The 19,446-nt window shown below is 49.1% G+C and overlaps 1 protein-coding gene across 1 annotated transcript; it reads left to right on the top strand.

Annotated features, from left to right (window-relative positions):
- Positions 1-414: 414 nt before the first annotated feature.
- On the top strand, positions 415-18,731 carry HEBP1 (heme binding protein 1; the record flags this gene model as incomplete). The annotated part of the gene is made up of 4 exons (XM_080705209.1): positions 415-492; positions 9,705-9,843; positions 13,026-13,206; positions 18,560-18,731. 4 exons carry the CDS (start codon positions 415-417, stop codon positions 18,729-18,731), a joined length of 570 nt encoding a protein of 189 aa, XP_080561335.1.
- Between the last annotated feature and the right edge of the window lie 715 nt (positions 18,732-19,446).

The raw sequence follows: 19,446 nt of genomic DNA, 5'->3' as shown, positions 1-19,446 counted from the left end.
AGGGTGGCCCCTGTGGGTGCAGCCAGGCAGCCAGGCGCCCTCCTCGCGCCTCTTCCCCTTTCCCAGCTGCCTCTCGCGGCGCCCCCTGGTGGGCGGAGCCAGCAGAAGCCCCGCCCCGTTCGCCCCGCCGGGTCCCCGTCCGTCCAGCCCGGCTTCGTCCCCGCCCCACCTCCCTTAGCCCCGCCCCTCCTCCGTTAGCCCCGCCCTTCATCTAGCCCCGCCCCTCTACGTTCCTCTGGCTCCGCCCCGCCCTGCTCCGTCCCCGCCCTATCCCCGCTAGCCTCGCGCTTAGCCCCGCCCCTCTCTAGCCCCGCCCACCCGTCTCAGCTGGCCCTGCAGCCTCTGCTGCTCTGCTCTGCTCTGCGCGCCGGCCGCCAGCTTTGGATCCCGGGTCCGGAACGTCGCGGCGGCAGCATGCTGGGCGTGATCAGGAACTCGCTGTTCGGGAGCGTAGAGACGTGGCCGTGGCAGGTCCTGAGCACAGGGGCCAAGGTAGGCCCGTGGAGCTGTCTCGGACCTGAAGGAGGCCTGCTCTTCCGCTCGCCCTGGCCGGGCTGGAGGGGATTCCGAGGGACCGCTGCGCGGGGACTGGCCCCGGAACGTGCGCTGCGGTGTCGGCCGCGGGGCCTCGGCCCCCCGCGCTTGCACTGGAAAGGAGGGGAATCCGAGACCCCGTGCAGCTGGAGGAGTGCGTCGGGGCAGAGGTTGATTTGAGAGGAGCATCCATCTTGGCGAGTTGCACACCGCCTGTTGAATGCCTTCGTTCAGCGTTGGTTGAGAGAGGGTTGGTTGCCGAAATGACTGTCAAAGCCCTGACAGGCAAAAAAAAAAAAGCTTCCAAATATCTGGGTGCGGTGGTGCTTGCCTGTGATCTCAGTATCGGAGACTGACACCCGAGCATCGCAGGTTAGATGCCAACCCCAGCAACCTAGAGAAGACCCCGTGCTTCAAAATAAAAAGGGGTTGGGGGTGTAGCTCAGAGGTAAAATGCCCTTGGGTTCAATCCCCTTTATAAAAATAAATAAATAGCTTTTTCAGTACTGGAGAACTGGGTATGAAAGGACAAGATCTGCTTTGACCTGGTGCGCTGGGCAGGAGCTCAGGAGAAAGGGCAGGAACTCTCCAGCGAGCCATGAGGGGTCTTCATGGAGGGAGTGCCTTGAGCTATAGGCCTCGGGGAGGCGTAAGAACCCCTGGAATAGAGAAACCGGGGTGCAGAGGCCCAAAGCTGTACAGTTGCTATTAGTCAGTAGGACTGCTAGAATTGGACACACATGATGAATGAGGGTGTAATTGCTGTATTTCCCCAGTTTACATCAGTGCTAACATGCCTAAAGGCAGGAGTGGGCTTCTGGATTAGGATATCCTTACAGTCAGGTATTTTGTACAGTGAGACTGTGTTCAGCGTCTCTGCACACTGTCCCATTAATTAAAGCATCCTATTACCTGGGGGCCAACTTCTGGGACTGAATATGGTGATCATCAAATTAAAGTCCTCAACTCAACTCCAGTCTGGACTCTTTAGCCAGCTGAAGGCCTGTCCCTCATCTGTCCCCCTCTCAGTTTCCTCAGCTCTAGGTCCAGTGAGCCCTGACCGAGGGTGACACTTTCAAACGCCTGCATTCGGATGGGTGATGGTGGCTGTTTTAGACTACAGGGCTGGTGAGCCAGTTTTTGCCATCCAAAGATGTTAACCAGCATTACCAGGTTTTTTCCCCCCATAGTTCTGGGGATTGAACCCAAGGCCTTCACATACTAGGCAAGCACTCTACCACCAAGCTATATCCCCAACACCAATATTAGCAAATTTTTAAGGAAACCCCAAATTCTTGCCATGAAATTTCCCAATTTAATATTAATTAATCCGGAGCTAGACATGGTGGCCCACGCTTATAATCCCAGTACTTGAGAAGCTGAGACAGAAGGATCACAGGTTTGAGACCAGCCTCAGCAACTTGTGAGGCTCTCCCCAACTTAGCAAGACCCTGTTTCAAAATAAAGAATTTTTTTAAAAAAATGGGTGGGGGGTGTAGCTCAAAGGTAGAATGCCCCTGGGTTTAATCTCCAGTACCGCAAAAATAAAAATAATTATTCCAGAGCTGGGCATGGTGGCATATGATTTTAACCCCAGTCCTTGGAAGGCTGAGACCAGAAGATCTCAATTTCAAGGGCAGCCTCAGCAAGTAGTGAGATTCTCATCAGCCTGGCGACACCTTGTTTTAAAATAAAATAGGGGTGAGCCGGGCGTGGTGGCGCACGCTTGTAATCCCAGCATTTGGGAGGCTGAGACCAGAGGATTGCGGTTCGTGGACGGCCTCAGCTACTTAGTGAGGCCTTCCGCAACTCAGTGAGACCCGGTTTCAAAATAAAGAATAAAAAATTGGGCAGGGGGTGTAGCTCGGAGGTCAAATGCCCCTGGGTTCCATCCCCAGACCCGCAAAAAAAAAAAAAAAAAAATAGGGCTGACAGTGTGACTCAAAGGTAGAATGCCCCTGGGATTAATCCCCAGTACCAAAAAATTAAAATAATTATATTTAATTAATTCAACATATAGTTTTGTTTTTGTGTTTGTGTTTTTTGTTTTGTTTTGTTTTGTTTTTAGAGCTGTCTGCCAGGCTCTCTTCTGGGCAGTGAGGACAAAGAGGAAGCAAAGAGTCGAGCGTGGTGGGCACGCTTGTCATCCCAGTACTTGGGAGGCTGAGACAGTAGGATCGCAGATTTGTGGCCAGCTTCAATTTCTTTTTTTTTTTTCTTTTTCTTTTTCTTTTTTTTTTTTTTTTTTGTGGTACTGGGGTTCCTGGAAGCCCTTCTACCTCTGGGCTACACTCCCAGACCTTTTTTTATACTTTTTTTATTTGGAAACAGGGTCTCTTAAGCCAGTACAGCTGGCTTCGAACTTGCGCGATCCTCCTGTCTCCGCCTCCCGAGCGCGGGGATTACAAGCGTGCGCCACCACGCCCGGCATTCAATTTCTTAGTGAGGCTCTCTGCAACTGAGTGAGACCCTGTTTCAAAATAAAGAATAAAACATAGGGATCAGGTTGTAGCTTGGAAGTAGAATGCCTCTGGGTTCAATCCCCAGTTCTGAAAAAACAAAAAAAGATTTAACTGTTTGCAACTGAAAATGCCCATAAACGCTGCCAGAACTGATTCTCCCTGGGCCAGATCATGCTTGTGGACAAGTCGGTGTGTGGCCTCAGCCAGATGAGGGTTCCTGTGACTCTAACAGGTGAGGAAAAATGAATATTACCAACAGCTCCCAAAGAGCCTTCCTTTCTGTAGAGGACGGAGCTCACTTCGTCCTCTGGGGTTGACGTCAGGTGGGGGACAGGACAGGGCTGGGATGACTATTGCCTGGGCCCTGGGATTCTTTTGGAACACCCACTTCCAACTCTGCCATCTGTCTTGGTGTAGAGCTGAGGCTGACTTCTGTGGGCTCTCTCCCAGGTGCAGATGTGCGCCAGCTCCCAACAGGGTTTGCTCCGGGGGAGGCACTGGCCAGAGACAGGGAGAAGGAAGAAACCAGGGTATTTCTCCCTCTCTCGGGTCTACCAGCACTCACAGCTCCTAGCTCTGTGTCTCGTGTAGTTCTAGCTGCTACCTGGTGATCCAAGTATCCCATCCCAGGTAACAGTGATGCTCTGTCTTCCCTAGGGTGCTTACTAACCTTCCAGCCACCTCTGTCACCTGTGTGGCGTCTCAGCTCTTGTTTTACTTGTGTAACCAGTTCCTTGGGTCATGGAGCCTCTGTTCTGAATCCTATGCTTTTCTTTCTTTCTTTCTTTCTTTCTTTCTTTCTTTCTTTCTTTCTTCCTTCCTTCCTTTCTTTCTTTCTTTCTTCCTTTCTTTTTTCGGTACTGGGGACAAAACCCAGGGGCATTTGACTTTCGAGCTACACCCCCAGACCTAGTTTTATTCTTTATTTTGAAACAGGGTCTCACTGAGTTGCAGAGGGCCTCACTAAGTAGCTGAGGCTGTCCGTGAACCTCGATCCTCCCGTCTCGGCCCCCCGAATGCTGGGATGACCAGCATGCGCCACCACGCCCGGCTGTGCTTCTCTTTCTTATTAGAGCCTACTGGTACAGTGTCATCTGCCACTGATTCGGTTCATCTAGGGATAAGTGCCGCTCCCTAGTACGCGTTTCTCTAAAAGTTTGATGGGACCAGGGAGCTCTGTGGGATATGGTATGTCATCATACTGTTACTGGGATGAAACATATCTGTCAACTGAAATGAGCCTCACTCTCTGCAGCTGAATGGTCCACAGTAGTATAAATGGTATAAAAATAGCTTTCCCGCTGAGTCCGGTGGTATACGCCTGTAATCCTAATACTTGGGAGGCTGAGACAGGATCACAGGTTCGAGGCCAGCCTTGGCAACTTTGCAAGACTCAGCAACTTAGATCCTGTTTCAAAATAAAAAGGGCCATTTTCTCCCAGAGTTGCTATAAATATTAATTTTTTTAAATGTGAAAATGCAGCCGGGCGTGGTGACGCACGCTTGTAATCCCAGCTCTTGGGAGGCTGAGACAGGAGGATCGCACAGGTTCAAAACCAGCCTCAGCTACTTAGTGAGACCCTGTTTCCAAATAAAGAATAAAATAGGTCTGGGAGTGTAGCCCGGAGGTAGAAAAGCCCCTGGGTTCCACCCCCAGTACCACACACACAAAAATAAAATAAAATAAAATAAATGTGAAAATGTTTTATCAATGAGTATACTATACATATGTAGTAATATAATTATGTCAGAATTCATGTCTTTCTCACCCTTTTATTTTTATTTATTTATTTTTATTTATTTATTTATTTATTTATTTTGCGAGTCTGGGGATAGACCCAGGGGCATTCGATCTCCGAGCTACACCCCCTGCCCTGTTTTTTATTCTTTATTTTGAAACAGGGGCTCACTAAGTTGCAGAGGGCCTCACTAAGCAGCTGAGGCTGTCCGCGAACTGCGATCCTCCCGTCTCAGCCTCCAGAATGCTGGGATTACAAGCATGCGCCACCACGCCCGGCTAATCTCACGCTTTTTATAGCTGCGTGGTCATAGGCAACTTACTCTCTCTGAAGCTCATGAGAAAAAGAAATAGTTCACATCCTTTTTTTTTTTTTCTTATTTTGAAACAAGTTGCTGAGGGCCTTACTAAATGGCTAAAGCTGGCTGCAAACTGAAGTCCTCCTTGTCTCGGCCTCCCAAGTACTGGGATTAAAGGGTGCACCACCACACCTAGCAAGTCCACGGCTTAATAGATGCTTTTGAAGTTTCAGCGGGATGACCGGTTATGAATTGTTGAACGGCACACCTGGCCCTGGGTAATGGCCAGCTTCCCCTTAGTTTTACAGGGAATCCTGGGTAAGTTCCTCAATAGCTCCATAGCCCTGAACCCTCAACTCTAAGACAATAATGATAATGCCGATGAGACACTTAATTAAATATCCAAAGACCCACCAGCCGCTCCCTGAAATTGTTTCCCTTCCCTTGCAAAGAGTCTGGGTCAGACGCTGGTATCCACACCCCACACCCACCAAGTAAGCGCATCACAGTGTGGGGGGCCTCAGGCTCCCCGGATGAGCAGGACTGATAACACGCCCTTATCAGGTCCTCCTTCACAGCTCAGGGAGGGGAGAGCTAGGCAGCTCTGTGTTGGGAACATCCAGGGCACGGTGATAGCAATGGCTGGCATGATTATCAGATGTGCTCAGCCTCTACAAGGATGTTAAGACCTGTGGCCTGGGTTTAAATCCTGGTTTCACCATTTGCCCGCTGAAACGTGGGCACATCACCTCGCCTCTTGCCCTTCCGTTTCCTTTTTTAAAATGATGATTTTACCCCATTAACTTATGGCTGGGCGTGGGGGCATACACTAGTAATCCCAGTACTTGGGAGGCTAACACAGGAGGGTCGCAGGTTCACGGCCAAGCTCGGCAACTTAGCATGGCCCTGTTTCAAAACAAAAAGTAAAATAGGTCTGGAGGTGCAGCTCAGAGCTAGAAGACTCCTGGGTTCAATCTCCAGTACCACCGAAATAAAAACACTAACTTCTTCGCAGGTTGTTGGAGAAAATTGAATAAATGAATTCATATAAAGGGTTTTTGCTTTTTTTGTGTGCATGTGTGTGTGGTGGTACTGGGGATGGAACCCAGGGGCATTCTACCTCAGAGCTACACCCCCTGCCCTATTTTTTATTCTTTATTTTGAAACAGGGCCTCACTGAGTTGTAAAGGGCCTCACTAAGTAGCTGAGGCTGTCCACGAACCACCACGATCTTCCTGTCTCAGTCTCCCCAATGTTGGAATTACAAACATGCACCACCACTCCTGCCCCTGCTTATATTCTTTTATTTTGAAACAAAGTCTCAGCAAGTTGTGGAGGGCCTCACCAAGGCTGGCCAAGAACCTACAATCTTCCTGTCTGGGCCCAAATATTGGGATGACAAGTGTGCGTGCGTCACCACGCCAGGGCTGCATGAAAAGATGTCTGAGACCTTTGTCGTGAGTTCAATGTGGGCATGCAAACATCTCCCCAAATAACTAGCACTGAGACTAACCAGGAGGTCAGATGCTCATGTCCTCCCAGCAGGGACAGAGAAACTTACCGCAGCCTCGGAGGGGACTTTGGGGCTGGGAATTCAAGTTCTGGTTCAGCCATTTGGTAGCGTGCTCATCTTGGGCAACTCGGTCTGTTTGGTTCTCCATTTTCTCTTTGGTCAAATTAGTTACACGAAGTGAACTTTATTTATTTGCTATTTATTTATTTATTTATTTATTTATTTATTTACAGTAGTAGGGATTGAACCCAGGAGCAGTCTACCTCTGAGCTACACCCCCATCCCTTTTACAATTTTATTTATTTATTTATTTATTTATTTATTTATTTATTTGCGTTACTAGAAATTGAGCCCATGGATACTCTACACAAGCAACACCCCCAGCCCTATTTTTTCATTCTTTATTTTATTTTATTTTATTTTGGTGGTAATGGGGATGGAACCCAGGAGCCTTCTACCTCTGGGCTACACTCTCAGACCTATTTTATATTTTATTTGGAAACAGGGTCTCTTAAGCCAGCTGAGGCTGGCTTCAAACCTGCGCGATCCTCCTGTCTCAGCCTCCCAAGTGCGGGGATTACAAGCGTGCGCCACCATGCCTGGCTCTTTCTTTATTTTGAAACAGGGTCTCACTGAGTCTCAAAGGGCCTCACTAAGTAGCTGAGGCTGGCCACGAATGGCGATCCTCTGTCTCAGCCTCCCAGGCACTGGGATTACAAGCGTGCACCACCATGCCCAGCTTCTGTTTTTTATTCTTTTATTTTGAAGCAGGGCCCCACTAAGTAGCTGGCTGAGAACCTGCGATCCTGCTGACTCAACCTCCCAGGTCCCGGGATAACAAGCGTGCGTCACCATGCCCCACTGAGGTGAACTTTAAACCATTTGCAGTTTTGAAATTCTGAGAGTCACAGGGCAACATTTCTGGAATTTAAAACATTACAAGCAGCAAGATGAGTGGTGCCTGGAGCGCGGGAATGCTCTACAGAGACAGCTAAGAGAACAAAGCACCCCGGCTTACAGAACCCTTTGCTCCTGAAGGCCCTTCGAAAGCGTCAAACTCACTACCCGGAGTTGCAAAGGGCCTCACTAAGTAGCTGAGGCTGGCTGCGAACAGCGATCCTTCCTGTCTGAGTCTCCCAAATGCTGGGATTACAAGCCCGCGCCACCACGCCTGACTTTATTATTTCATTTTGAAACAGGGTCTCATGAAGTTGCAGAGGGCCTCATTCAATTGTTGAAATTGGCCTCAAACCTGCAATTCTCTTGTCTCAGCCTCCCAAGTACTGGGATTATAAACATGCGACGCCATGCCCTGGCTCCTCTTCTTTAATTTCACATGACAAAAACAACAGATATGCAGGCTTGGTGGGTTCCTGGCCAGCCTCAGCTACTACTTAGTGAGGCCCTTTACAACTCAGTGAGGCCTTGTTTCAAAATAAAGAATAAAAAAATAGGGCTGGGGGTGTCACCCAGAGGTAAAATGCCCCTGGGTTTCATCCCCAGTACTGTAAAAACAAACAAACAAACAAACAAACAAACAAAAAACACAAAAAAGATATATTTGCATTGCAAAAATAAAGTCATAAGATGAAATATTTTTTTCACACTACCAAGGCCACTCACAACGCCCAGAGTTCTGGTTTCCTCTAGAGGTTCTTATAGCCCCTGGGAATCATACAGCCCTCCCTAGTTGTAAATCTTCTCCCCAAGCCAGGCATGGTAGCGCACACTTGTAATCCCAGTTCTTGGGAGGCTGAGATAGGAGGATTGCAGGTTCTAGGACAGCCTCAGCAAGTAGTAAGACTCTCATCTACCTAGCGAGACCCTGTTTAAAAAATAAAAATAAAATAGGGCTGGGAAAAAACCTTCAGTCTAGTGGAATATCATAGGAAAACCTATTTGGCCAGCCTGGGGCAGCCAGGGCCCTTATCTATGGTCTGTGTCTCGTAATCATTAGCAGGAGAGGCAGCCCCTTAATCAAAGTAAATACCTACTGAGCTTCTATCGCGGAATGCTCTGTGGTCTAGTCCCTGGCTATAAAGACTTTATTGCACATTTGTCAAACTCCCATGGTTTTCTGTTACCAGATCGTGAAATCTCTATAGACCAACTTTTCTTCTTCAGTGCAGTAGAATAAAATTCACTCAAGAAAGAAAAAGAATTGAAATGGAAAAGAATGGAGAAAGAATGAAAAAGAATTAGGACGCATCCCCGCCGTGAGGGTCGAACGTGATTGTTGTGAAACTGCGCCAAGCACGTGCACATGGGCCATAAAGCAGGATGTAGAAACGTCTCTTCGGTTGTGCCTCAGGATTTTTTGAAAGTCGGAGAAACACTGAATATCTGACAATACATGTTGTATCCTCCGGGGCATCAGATGGCAAGAGGGGGTGCTGAAGGAGAGGTGCCTGAGTTCTTAAGATTCTAAGCACCAAGGCAAGGGTAATGATTTAGGGTGGACACTCGGGGCAGACAGGAGAAGGATCTGTGCGGAGGAGGCAGTAAGGCCAGCAGAAAGAGACTGGGAGGCTCAGCTAGGCGTGGTGACACATGGAGGCTGAGACAGGAGGACTGCGGGCTGGAGGCCAGCCTCGGCAACTTAGAGAGGCCCTGAGCACCTTAGCAAGACTCTGCTTCAAAATAAAAATTAAAAAGGGCTGTGGATATAGCTCAGAAATAAGGCCCCGGGTTTAATCCCCAATACAGAGAGAAAGAGAGAATGGGCAGCTGCTTCCTAGTGAGATGGGAAGAGGAGGGGCTGGATACAGTGGCTCAGAAGCAGAGCACGTCACTACAATACCCACAAGGCCCTGGGCTCAATCCCAGCACCAAAATGAAGGAACAAACACAGTTAGGGCTAGTCTTTTTTTTTTTTTTTGCAATAACAAAGATTGAACTCAGGGACATTCTACCTCCAAGCTATTCTTCCAGCCCTTTTTTTTAATCCCTTAATTTTGAAACAGGGTCTCACTAAGTTGCAGAGGGCCCCACTAAGTAGTCGAGGCTGTCCTCGGATCGCGATCCTCCTGTCCCAGCCTCCCAAGTTCTAGGATTGCACAGTTTGTTATTTCTTCGTATAGCGGGACTCTGCCTCCGCCTTGGGACAGCACAGGCTGCTGCTGGGCACCGCTCAAGCGCTGTGTCTTTGGTGTCTGTAGGAAGAAGTCTCCTACGAGGAAAGAGCCTGCGAGGGGGGGAAGTTTGCCACTGTGGAAGTGACGGATAAGCCCGTGGACGAGGCCCTGCGGGAAGCGATGCCCAAGGTCATGAAGTACGTGGGGGGCACCAACGACAAGGGTGAGTGTCCCTGGGTCGCCCCGGCCTCGAGTCTCGCCAAGCGAGGGGCGTTATGTGCCACGAGCTACCTGTTTTGGTGTCACCTGAACTGTGTCACGTGAACAAGGGATTCATCACGGGAAGCTCTGCGGAGGCCACCCGGTGTCAGCCCGGCCTACCCCGCGCTTTGAGGTGCCCCAGCTTTGTGAGATTCAGCCCGCCATGCTCTCCCAAGCGTGGAGCCAGCCATGGGCAGGAACATACATGTCCTTCCTTCCCCTCCCTCCTCTCTCTCTCTCTCTCTCTCTCCTCTCCCTCCTCCTCCTCCTCCTCCTCCTCCTCCTCCTCCTCCTCCTCCTCCTTCTTCTTCTTCTTCTTCTTCTTCTTCTTCTTTTCTCTCTCTCTCTCTCTCTCTCTCTCTCTCTCTCTCTCTCTCTGTAGCATTTATTGTTCTTTGGATTGGTTGACTAAGTAAGTTATACCCATAGTAAGCCAAGCCCCCAATGGGAGGCAGGGCCAGCATCCTCTTTGTGTGTGTGTGTGTGTGTGTGTGTGTGTGTGTGTGTGTGGTACTGGGGATGGAACCCAGGGGCACTCCACCTCTGAGCTACACCCCCAGCCCTAGTTTTTAATCTTTATTTTGAAACAGGGTCTCACTGAGTTGCAAAGGGCCTCACTAAGTAGCTGAGGCTGTCCGCGAACTGCGATCCTCCTGTCTCAGTCTCCCGGTTACTGGGATGACAAGCGTGTGTCACCACGCCCGGCTGGCCAGCATCCTTTGAGACCGCCACCACCTACTTGAAACCCCAAGCAGTCCCCGGCAGCTCAGGTCCTGCTGTCTTGTGAGGCCCAGAGCAATGAGGACAGCAAGTCCAGACTCTATTCTGGTATGAAAAGGGTCTGAGATAAGCCGGGCGTGGTGGCACACACGTGTAATCCCAGTGCCTGGGAGGCTGAGACAGGAGAATCACAGGTTCGTGGCCAGCCTCAGCTACTTAGGCCCTTTGCAACTCAGTGAGAGTTGTGGAGGGCCCCCTGCAACTTTCAAAATAAAGAATAAAAAGTAGGGCTGGGGATATATCTTGAAGGTTGAATGCCCTTGGGTTCAATCCCCAGTACCACAAAAACAAAATAAGAGAAAGTTCTAAAATCTCTTAGGCCATCTGTGTGTGTGTGTGTGTGTGTGTGTGTGTGTGTGTGTGTGTGTGAGTATTACTGAGGATTGAATCCAGGGGCATTCTACCTCTGAGTTATACCCCCAGCCCTTTTTTATATTTTATTTTTGATATAGGGTCTTGCTAAATTGCTGGGGCTAGCCTCGAACCTCTGATCCTCCTGTCTCAGCCTCTCAAGTCCTGGGATTACAGACCTGCACCACCACGTCCAGCTCCATCCCACTCTAAATGACAATTGATGACACTCTAATTGGCAATTGATGGAGGCTATCTTCCCATTTTTAAAATGATGGGCCTGGAGTTTCATGTAAGGTGTACGTGCTGGAATGAAAGCCATACTTTTAAATATTGGACTCTTAAGGGGTCTAATTTGGACAGCACTTTGGAATATGGTTCAGAAAGCAAGGTAAAGTCAGTCGTGGTGGCACATGCCTGTAATCCCAGTAATTCGGAGCCTGAGACAGGAGGATCATAGTTTAAGACCAGCCTCAGCAACATAGTAAGACCCTGTTTCAAAATAAAAAAATGGAGCCGGGCGTGGTGGCGCACGCTTGTAATCCCCGCGCTTGGGAGGCTGAGACAGGAGGATCTCACGGGTTCAAAGCCAGCCTCAGCTACTTAGTGAGGCTCTCAGCAACTTAGTGAGACCCTGTTTCCAAATAAAATATAAAATAGGTCTGGGAGTATAGCCCAGAGGTAGAAAACCACTGGGTTCTACCCCCAGTACCACCAAAATAAAAAATAACAAAAATAAAAAATGAAATAGGGCTGGAGTGTAGCTCCATGGTAAAGCATCCCTGGGTTCAGTCCCGAGAGGGAGGGAGGGAGGGAGGGAGAGAGAGAGAGGGGGGGGGAGAAAGAGAAAGGGAGGAAGGAAGAGGAGGAGGAGGAGGAGGAGGAAGTGGAGGAGGAGGAGGAGGAGGAAAGAGAGCAAGATTAAAAAAATAGATGTCGGGCTTAATTCTTAGAATATGTATTCTCAAGCTGATAATTTAGAAAGACAGAGAAAATGGTATTAACCACAGCAAGGTTTTCCAGGAGCAGAGTCATCAGGCTTTGGAAAATAAGCTGACCAGTAGGAGGTCAAGAAGAAACCTGCTCCGTTTTAATATTGTCATAACATCTTCTTAAGTGCAAATATTTATAAAAGTTAGCCGGGCGTGGTGGCACCCACTCGTAATCCCAGCATTAGGGAGGCTGAGACCTGGAGGATCGCAGTTTGCAGACAGCCTCAGCTACTTAGTGAGGCCCTTTGCAACTCAGTGAGACCCGGCTTCAAAATAAAGAATAAAAAATAGGGCAGGGCGTGGAGCTCGGAGGTCAAATGCCCCTGGGTTCCACCCCCAGACACACACACACACACACACACACACACACACACACACACAAATTAGAAAACTTAGGAAAGAAAATCTTGGAAAAAATAGAATAGTATCTCTAATTCCCCCATTCTAGTGCAGTCAGTGTTGTCTTTTGATGATACTTTTAGGGCTTTATAACATAATGTTAATATTTCTACAGTTGTATACTTCACTTCCATTACATGCATCTCACAATTATTATTATTACTATTAATATTATTTTTGTGGTATTGGGGATGGAACCCAGGGGCATTCTACCTCTGAGCTCTGCCCCAACCTTGTTTTTTATTTTCTTTCTTTCTTTTTTTTTTTTTTTTTTTTTTTTGCGGTACTGACGATGGAACCCAGGGGCATCTGACCTCTGAGCTATACCCCTGCCCTATTTTTATTCTTTATTTTGAAACAGGGTCCCACTGAGGTGCGGAGGGCCTCACTAAGGAGCTGAGGCTGTCTGCGAATCGCAGTCCTCCTCCTGAATGCTGGGATGACAAGCGTGCGCCACCACGCCCGGCTGACTATATTTTAACTACCTTAAATGTTCATTGTTAATTCCAAGAACAACAACAAAAAAATACTGCCGTGGAAGAAGAATGAGACGGTGCAGGCTGCGGTGCCCCGTGCGAGCTCTGCCTCATCCCCGCTTCCCTCTCTGTTTCTACGTTGTCAGGAATTGGGATGGGGATGACAGTTCCCATTTCCTTTGCCGTGTTCCCCAACGAGGATGGCTCTTTACAAAAGAAATTAAAGGTCTGGTTCCGGATTCCGAATCAGTTTCAGAGCGACCCGCCGGTTCCCAGCGACAAGAGCATCCAGATCGAGGAGCGGGAGAGCATCACTGTGTACTCCACGTAAGGAGGCGATCTTGGGGCATCGTAGGGCGGCTGTTAGATCTCCGGTGAGCGCGGGCCTTGGCTTAGTATTGTGGCCGAATCCGTTCATGTAAGAAGTACTGGACCCTAAGCCGGGCGTGGTGGCGCACGCTTGTAATCCCCGCGCTTGGGAGGCTGAGACAGGAGGATCGCACAGGTTCGAAGCCAGCCTCAGCTACTTAGTGAGGCTCTCAGCAACTTAGTGAGACCCTGTTTCCAAATAAAATATAAAAATAGGTCTGGGAGTGTAGCTCGGAGGTAGAAGGCCTCTGGGTTCCACCCCCAGTACCACCAAAAAAAAAAAAAAAAAAAAAAAGTACTGAATCCTGGCGATTACCCACTTTGATTCCTTCAGGCTGCAACACACAAATGTTCGCAATTTCTCTGGATAAATGCCTCGGCCAGTTGCCAAATTGATGGATAAGAAAGAAGCTTAGCATAAGATGAGTGGGGTTCCAGGACACTCAGAATCAAGCTGTGGCTTGGGGTCATGGGCACATGGGGAATATAAGGAACTGGAGGAGCCCGATTTGTACCCGCGGTTCTCTTAAATGGCAGAAGGGCAGGGAGCATGAGCCAGACCTGGGCGGCCATGCCCCAGGTGTTCGCGGTGTGTGGTCCCTGAAGCAGAGCACCGACCATCCTATCTCATTCTGGTCCCATGGCCAGGACCTCGTTTGGAGATATGTTCCCTGGGTTTAGAAAGAAGCAGGTGCCAGTGGTTGCGTGGGCTTGTCGCATGTGCAGGTTGCTGCAGGGCTGGGTGGATGGGATGGTTGCTTGGTTTCCTTTTTGCAGAGCTGGGGCCGAATCCCGGGCCCCTACACGCTCAGCTCACGCTGTACCACTGAACTCACCCCCAGGCTTGGCGCATGTGTTTATCCTTTGGGCTCCAGTCTCCCCTCAGAAATCAAGTCTGTTCCAGATGACTGGAGACTCCCCATCTGTTTGGGGGATTTTTTGTTTTTATTACTGGGGATTGAACCCAGAGGCATTCTACCAACAAGTTATACCCCAGCCCAATTTTATTTCTTTGTGTGTATGTATGGGGGTTGCTGGGGATTAAAGCCAGGGCATCTACCTCTGAGCTCTACCCCCAGCCCTATCTTTTATTTATTTTGTGTGTATCTTTTATTTATTTATTTTGTGTGTGTGGGTTTTGGGTATAAAACCCAGGGGCATTTGACCTCTGAGCTACACCCCCTGGCCTATTTTGTATTCTTTATTTTGAAACAGGGTCTCACTAAGTTGCAGAGGGCCTCACTAAGTAGCTGCGGCTGTCCGCGAACCGCGATCCTCTACTCTCAGCCTCCCAAATGCTGGGATTACAAGCATGCGCCACCACGCCCGGCTTTTATTTTATTTTTTTATTTTGTTATTTATTTATGTTATTATTTTTAATTTTTGAAACAGGGTCTCACTGAGTTGCAAAGGGCCTCACTAAGTAGCTGAGGCTGTGTTCGAATTGTGATCCTCCTGTCTCAGCCTCCCAAATGCTGGAATTACCCAATTTTATTTATTTATTTATTTATTTATTTATCTATTTATTGCGGGTCTGAGGGGGGAACCCAGAGGCATTTGACCTCCAAGCTACACCTCCCGCCCTATTTTTTATTCCTTATTTTGAAACAGGGTCTCACTAAGTTGCAGAGGGCGTCACTAAGTAGCTGAGGCTGTCCGTGAACCGTGATCCTCCTATTACAAGTGTGCGCCACCACGCCCAGCTGCAGTTTTATTTCTTATTTGGAAACAGGGTCTCACTAAATTTTAGAGAGCCTCACTAAATTGCTAAGGCTGGCTTCAAACCTGCAATCCTCCTGTCTCAGCCTCCCAAGTACTGGGATTACAAGCGTGTGCCACCACATCTGGCTGTGACTTCCCTTTTACGAAACACCCTACTGTGCGTCAGGTGCCAAATGAGGTTCAGGGGAATGCCAGGGTCTTCACCAGGTGTAACCATGGTTGGAATGTGGTTCTGTTGTAGGACCACCCCATGAAAAATAACTACAGCCAGACATGGTGGCACACAGTAACGTAGCAAGACTCAGCAACCTAGGGAGACCCTGTTTCGAAATAAGAAATAAAATCGGGCTGGAAGTGTAGCTTGAAGGTAGAATGTCTCTGGATTCAATCCCCAGTACCACAAACACACAGAGAAAAGTACCAAATGCAGTATTTAGCCTGGTTCTGTGGAATTTTTTTTTTTTTTTTTTTTTTTTTTTTGTGCTGGGGATGGAACCCAGGGGCATTCTACCTCTGAGCTACACCCCCAGCCCTATATATCTTTTTTATTCTTTATTTTGAAAACAGGGTCCCACTAAATTGCAAAGGGATTCGCTAAGTAGCTGAGGCTGGTGACAAACCACAATCCTCTTGTGTCAGCCTCCCAAATGCTGCTATTACAAGCGCGCACCACCCTGCCTGGCTCTGTGGAATTTTTAAATTTAACACAGTTAATTAGCATGTGGTCATTCCTCAACCGGCCACTTGGTGCCGCTGCACCACCAAGTGTGCACGGGAGAGTATCTGCGAGGAGCCTGGAGTGGTGGCGCATGCCTGCAAATCCCAGCCCTATTCTTTATTCTTTATTTTGAAACAGGGTCTCACTGAGTTGCAAAGGGCCTCACTAAGTAGCTGAGGCTGTCTGCAAACTGCGATCCTCCCGTCTCAGCTTCCCAAATGCTGGGATGACAAGCGTGCGCCACCACGCCTGGCTGGTAACCACATTCTTTGTTCCAACATGGGCCGAGATAAAATACAGTGCCCCTAAGGACAGCTTCTTTGAAGCCAGGGAGTTAGAAACTTATTACCAGGCTTACCCAAAATAATGTGCGTACTTTTTCCATTCATGTCCTGTCGGGAGCTCAAAGCACTTTACGAGCATTCCTTAATGCACGCACGCGTGCCCGGGAGTCTGGGGACCGAGGGCACCGCTGCCGTCCTCCGTGTGTTGACTGGAGGCCGAGTCATGGCAGACCGGCTCCCTGCAGCCAGAGCCACCCTCCTGCTAGGCTTGGGTCTCTGGCTTGTGTGTGGTTCCGCGATCGAGGTCAGGGTGACCCACTGGGCAGAGAGGACGACATGCGGATCCATTTGTCTGACACCCCCAGTCTGGTTTGTCTCCCAGTAAAATGCTTCCAGGATGAAGCGGTGGGGATGACAAGCGTGGGCCGCCATGCCCAAGACAGCTCTTGCGGGCTTTTATTGCTAGGATAGAAAAGGAACCTCCATCTGCTAATCCGGTTTCCTCTTGCTTGAGCCTCAAGGAAACTAGAGTTCAGCTTTCTTCATCTGCTTTATGACAATCCTTCCTTAGTACAGTTTAGATTATTTGAAGCGCCGTCTCTTTGAAATTGGCCTCAGCTCTGTCCCTGTTCTGTGGCTGTTGTCCGGACCTTAGCCAGTCCCTCGCCCGGGAAGTCCTGGGTGTTTTCACACCAACGACCCTGTAATCACCACGCTGGGTACTCGCCGAGCGTGACTCATCCCGTAGGAAAGGGCAGAGTGTGATTCAGGGAACTCCACCAGAAATAGCGCGTTAATTTGGCCTCGTCTTTGCCTGGTGCAAAATCAGACTTTTGAGTCACAAAGCTCATTAGAAAATGCAGGTGTATTTGACTCTAATAAACATTTTAGTGCAACCTAGACCTGGAGTGGCATGTTTAGGATAGGATACAGGATGGATTTGGGTGCGGGGCAGATGAGGTCAAGGTGATCACACTTTTTTTTTTTTTTTAAGGTACTGGGAATTGAACCCAGGGACATTCTACCTCTAAGCCGCACCCCTAGCCCTATTTTATTTTTATTTTTGTTGTTTCGTTTTTGTGGTACTGGGGATGAAACTCAGGGACATTTTACCTCCGAGCAGCACCACCAGCCCTATTTTTTTATTCTTTAATTTGAAACAGGGTCTCACTGAGTTGCAAAGGGCTTCACTAAGTAGCTGAGGCGATCCTCCTGTCTCAGCCTCCCGAATGCTGGGATTACAAAAGTGCGCCACCACGCCCGACTCTTATTTTTATTTTTGAAACAAGGTTTTCCTAGGTTGGTACGAGTCTCCCTTAATCACTGAGGCTGTCCTCAAACCCGTGATCCTCCTGACTCAGCCTCCCATGTACTGGGATTACAAGTGCACACCACCACACCCAGCTGATCATGATCTTTATTCTTTATTTTGAAACCGGGTCTCACTGAGTTGCAGAGGGCCTCACTAAGTAGCTGAGGCTGTCCGCAAACCGCGATCCTCTGGTCTCAGCCTCCTGAATGCTGGGATGACAAGCGTGCGCCACCACGCCCGGCTGATCATGATCTTTAATAGAAAGGTGCTGTGTGGCTTCTGCCAGTGAAGAAATAACTTGATGTAGTAGGAGTCGCCTCTCCTAATTAGAAAGAAAAGGCTCTGTGATTTCAGCAGAAGGGATTTCTGAGACCGGGCTCTTCACTTGGGTACGTGGAGGGCCCCTCCTCAGACTTCCTTGGGTCCCTGCCTTTGTCAGCTCTGACTTGGCAAAGCCGCCACTTGTCCCCAGGGGAAGGAGCCCCATCATTCCAGCTACTGCGCTTTGGGAAAGCCCGTCCGGCAGCAGCTCCAGCCTGGCTCGGGCCTCCCTCCTCTCTGCTGATGGCATATCAGAAAAGAGAAGCCACCGGGGCAGTTAGAGGGACGAGAGAAAAGGGAAGGCTGGGCCCTGGGGACGGTCGCCTACCCACTGGGCCCTTGGGGACAGTCGTCTGCCATCTCTTTGGGAAATTGCAGTTTATATAAAGGAAGCTCATGTTTAGTATATGACTACCACCTTTCAGGCCCTGCACAGGACTTTTCCACTTCCATAATTGCATACAATCCTCATAACTTCGGAAAAGAAAGAAAACATATTACAGTTTTAACAGGTGAAGAAACAGGGTCAGAGAGGTCAAGTCCACCCCTCTCGGAAGCAGTAAAGAAACACAGACTTTCTACTCTAGCATGTCGGTCAGAATGACCGTGACCATGGCTGCCTTTTTAAAAGACCTCCCTCTCATCTGGGCGTGGTAGCACATGCCTGTAATCCCAGTACTTGGGAGGCTTAGACAGAAGGATCCCAAGTTTGAGGCCAACCGTGGCAACTTAGCGAGGCCCTCAGCAACTCAGTGAGACCCTGTTTCAAAATAAAAATTAAAAAAAAAAAAAGGCCTGGGGGTGTAGCTCAGCGGTAGAGCACCCTTGGGTTCCATCAATCCCTAGACACACACACACACACACACACACACACACACACACACACACACGAGACCCCCACCTCTCTCCAAGGTCATAACCTTTCTTAACCTGCCTTTGCTCTTGTATCCTTAGGCAATTCGGTGGCTTTGCCAAGGAAGCCGACTACGTAGCTCACGCCTCGCAGCTGTCGGCCGCCCTGGAGGGCACAGCCACCTACCGCGGGGACGTCTACTTCTGCACCGGGTACGACCCTCCCATGAAGCCCTACGGACGTCGCAATGAGGTCTGGCTCGTGAAAACATGAGTGCCTCAGAGAGCCAAGGACGTTCTGGAAGCCTGTCTCCGCGTCCCCTGAGCCGGGGCCAGGAGGGGCAGCTCCCCTCAAGTTCCATCTCTTCCCTCAAAGCCAATCACTGCCGGTTTTCTGAAATAAAGTGAATTCTACAAACAGAATTTCTTCTTCTCGTGGCGGGGATGATACAGCCAACATGGGTACCATCCTTCTCTTTTTCTTTTTTTTTTTATATTTTATTTGGAAACAGGGTCTCACTAAGTTGCTGAGAGCCTCACTAAGTAGCTGAGGCTGGCTTCGAACCCGCGCGATCCTCCTGTCTCAGCCTCCCAAGCGCGGGGATTGCAAGCGTGCGCCACCACGCCCGGCTCATCCTTCTCTTTGATTGAGAAAGTTCTGTGGCGGGTCAGAAAATAAACCAGCAGTGTTTTCTTAGCCATCTGGTTCACTAAAAACTGATTTCTTAAAAATGAGTGCATTTGTACTTTTGTTAGCGAGGGCTATGTGATTTATTTACAGTCTTTCACCTATAATTTTTTTTGGGGGGCGGGTCTGGGGGTGGAACCCAAGGGGATTCGACCTCCAAGCTACACCTCCTGCCCTATTTTTTATTCTTTATTTTGAAACCGGGTCTCACTGAGTTGCAGAGGGCCTCACTTAAGTAGCTGAGGCTGTCTGCGAACCGCGATCCTCCGGTCTCAGCCTCCCAAATGCTGGGATTACAAGC

This window comes from Muscardinus avellanarius, assembly GCF_963383645.1.
Source record: "Muscardinus avellanarius genome assembly, chromosome: 11".
Taxonomy (NCBI): Eukaryota; Metazoa; Chordata; class Mammalia; order Rodentia; family Gliridae; genus Muscardinus; species Muscardinus avellanarius.
This window is presented reverse-complemented; position numbering and strand designations above follow the sequence as displayed.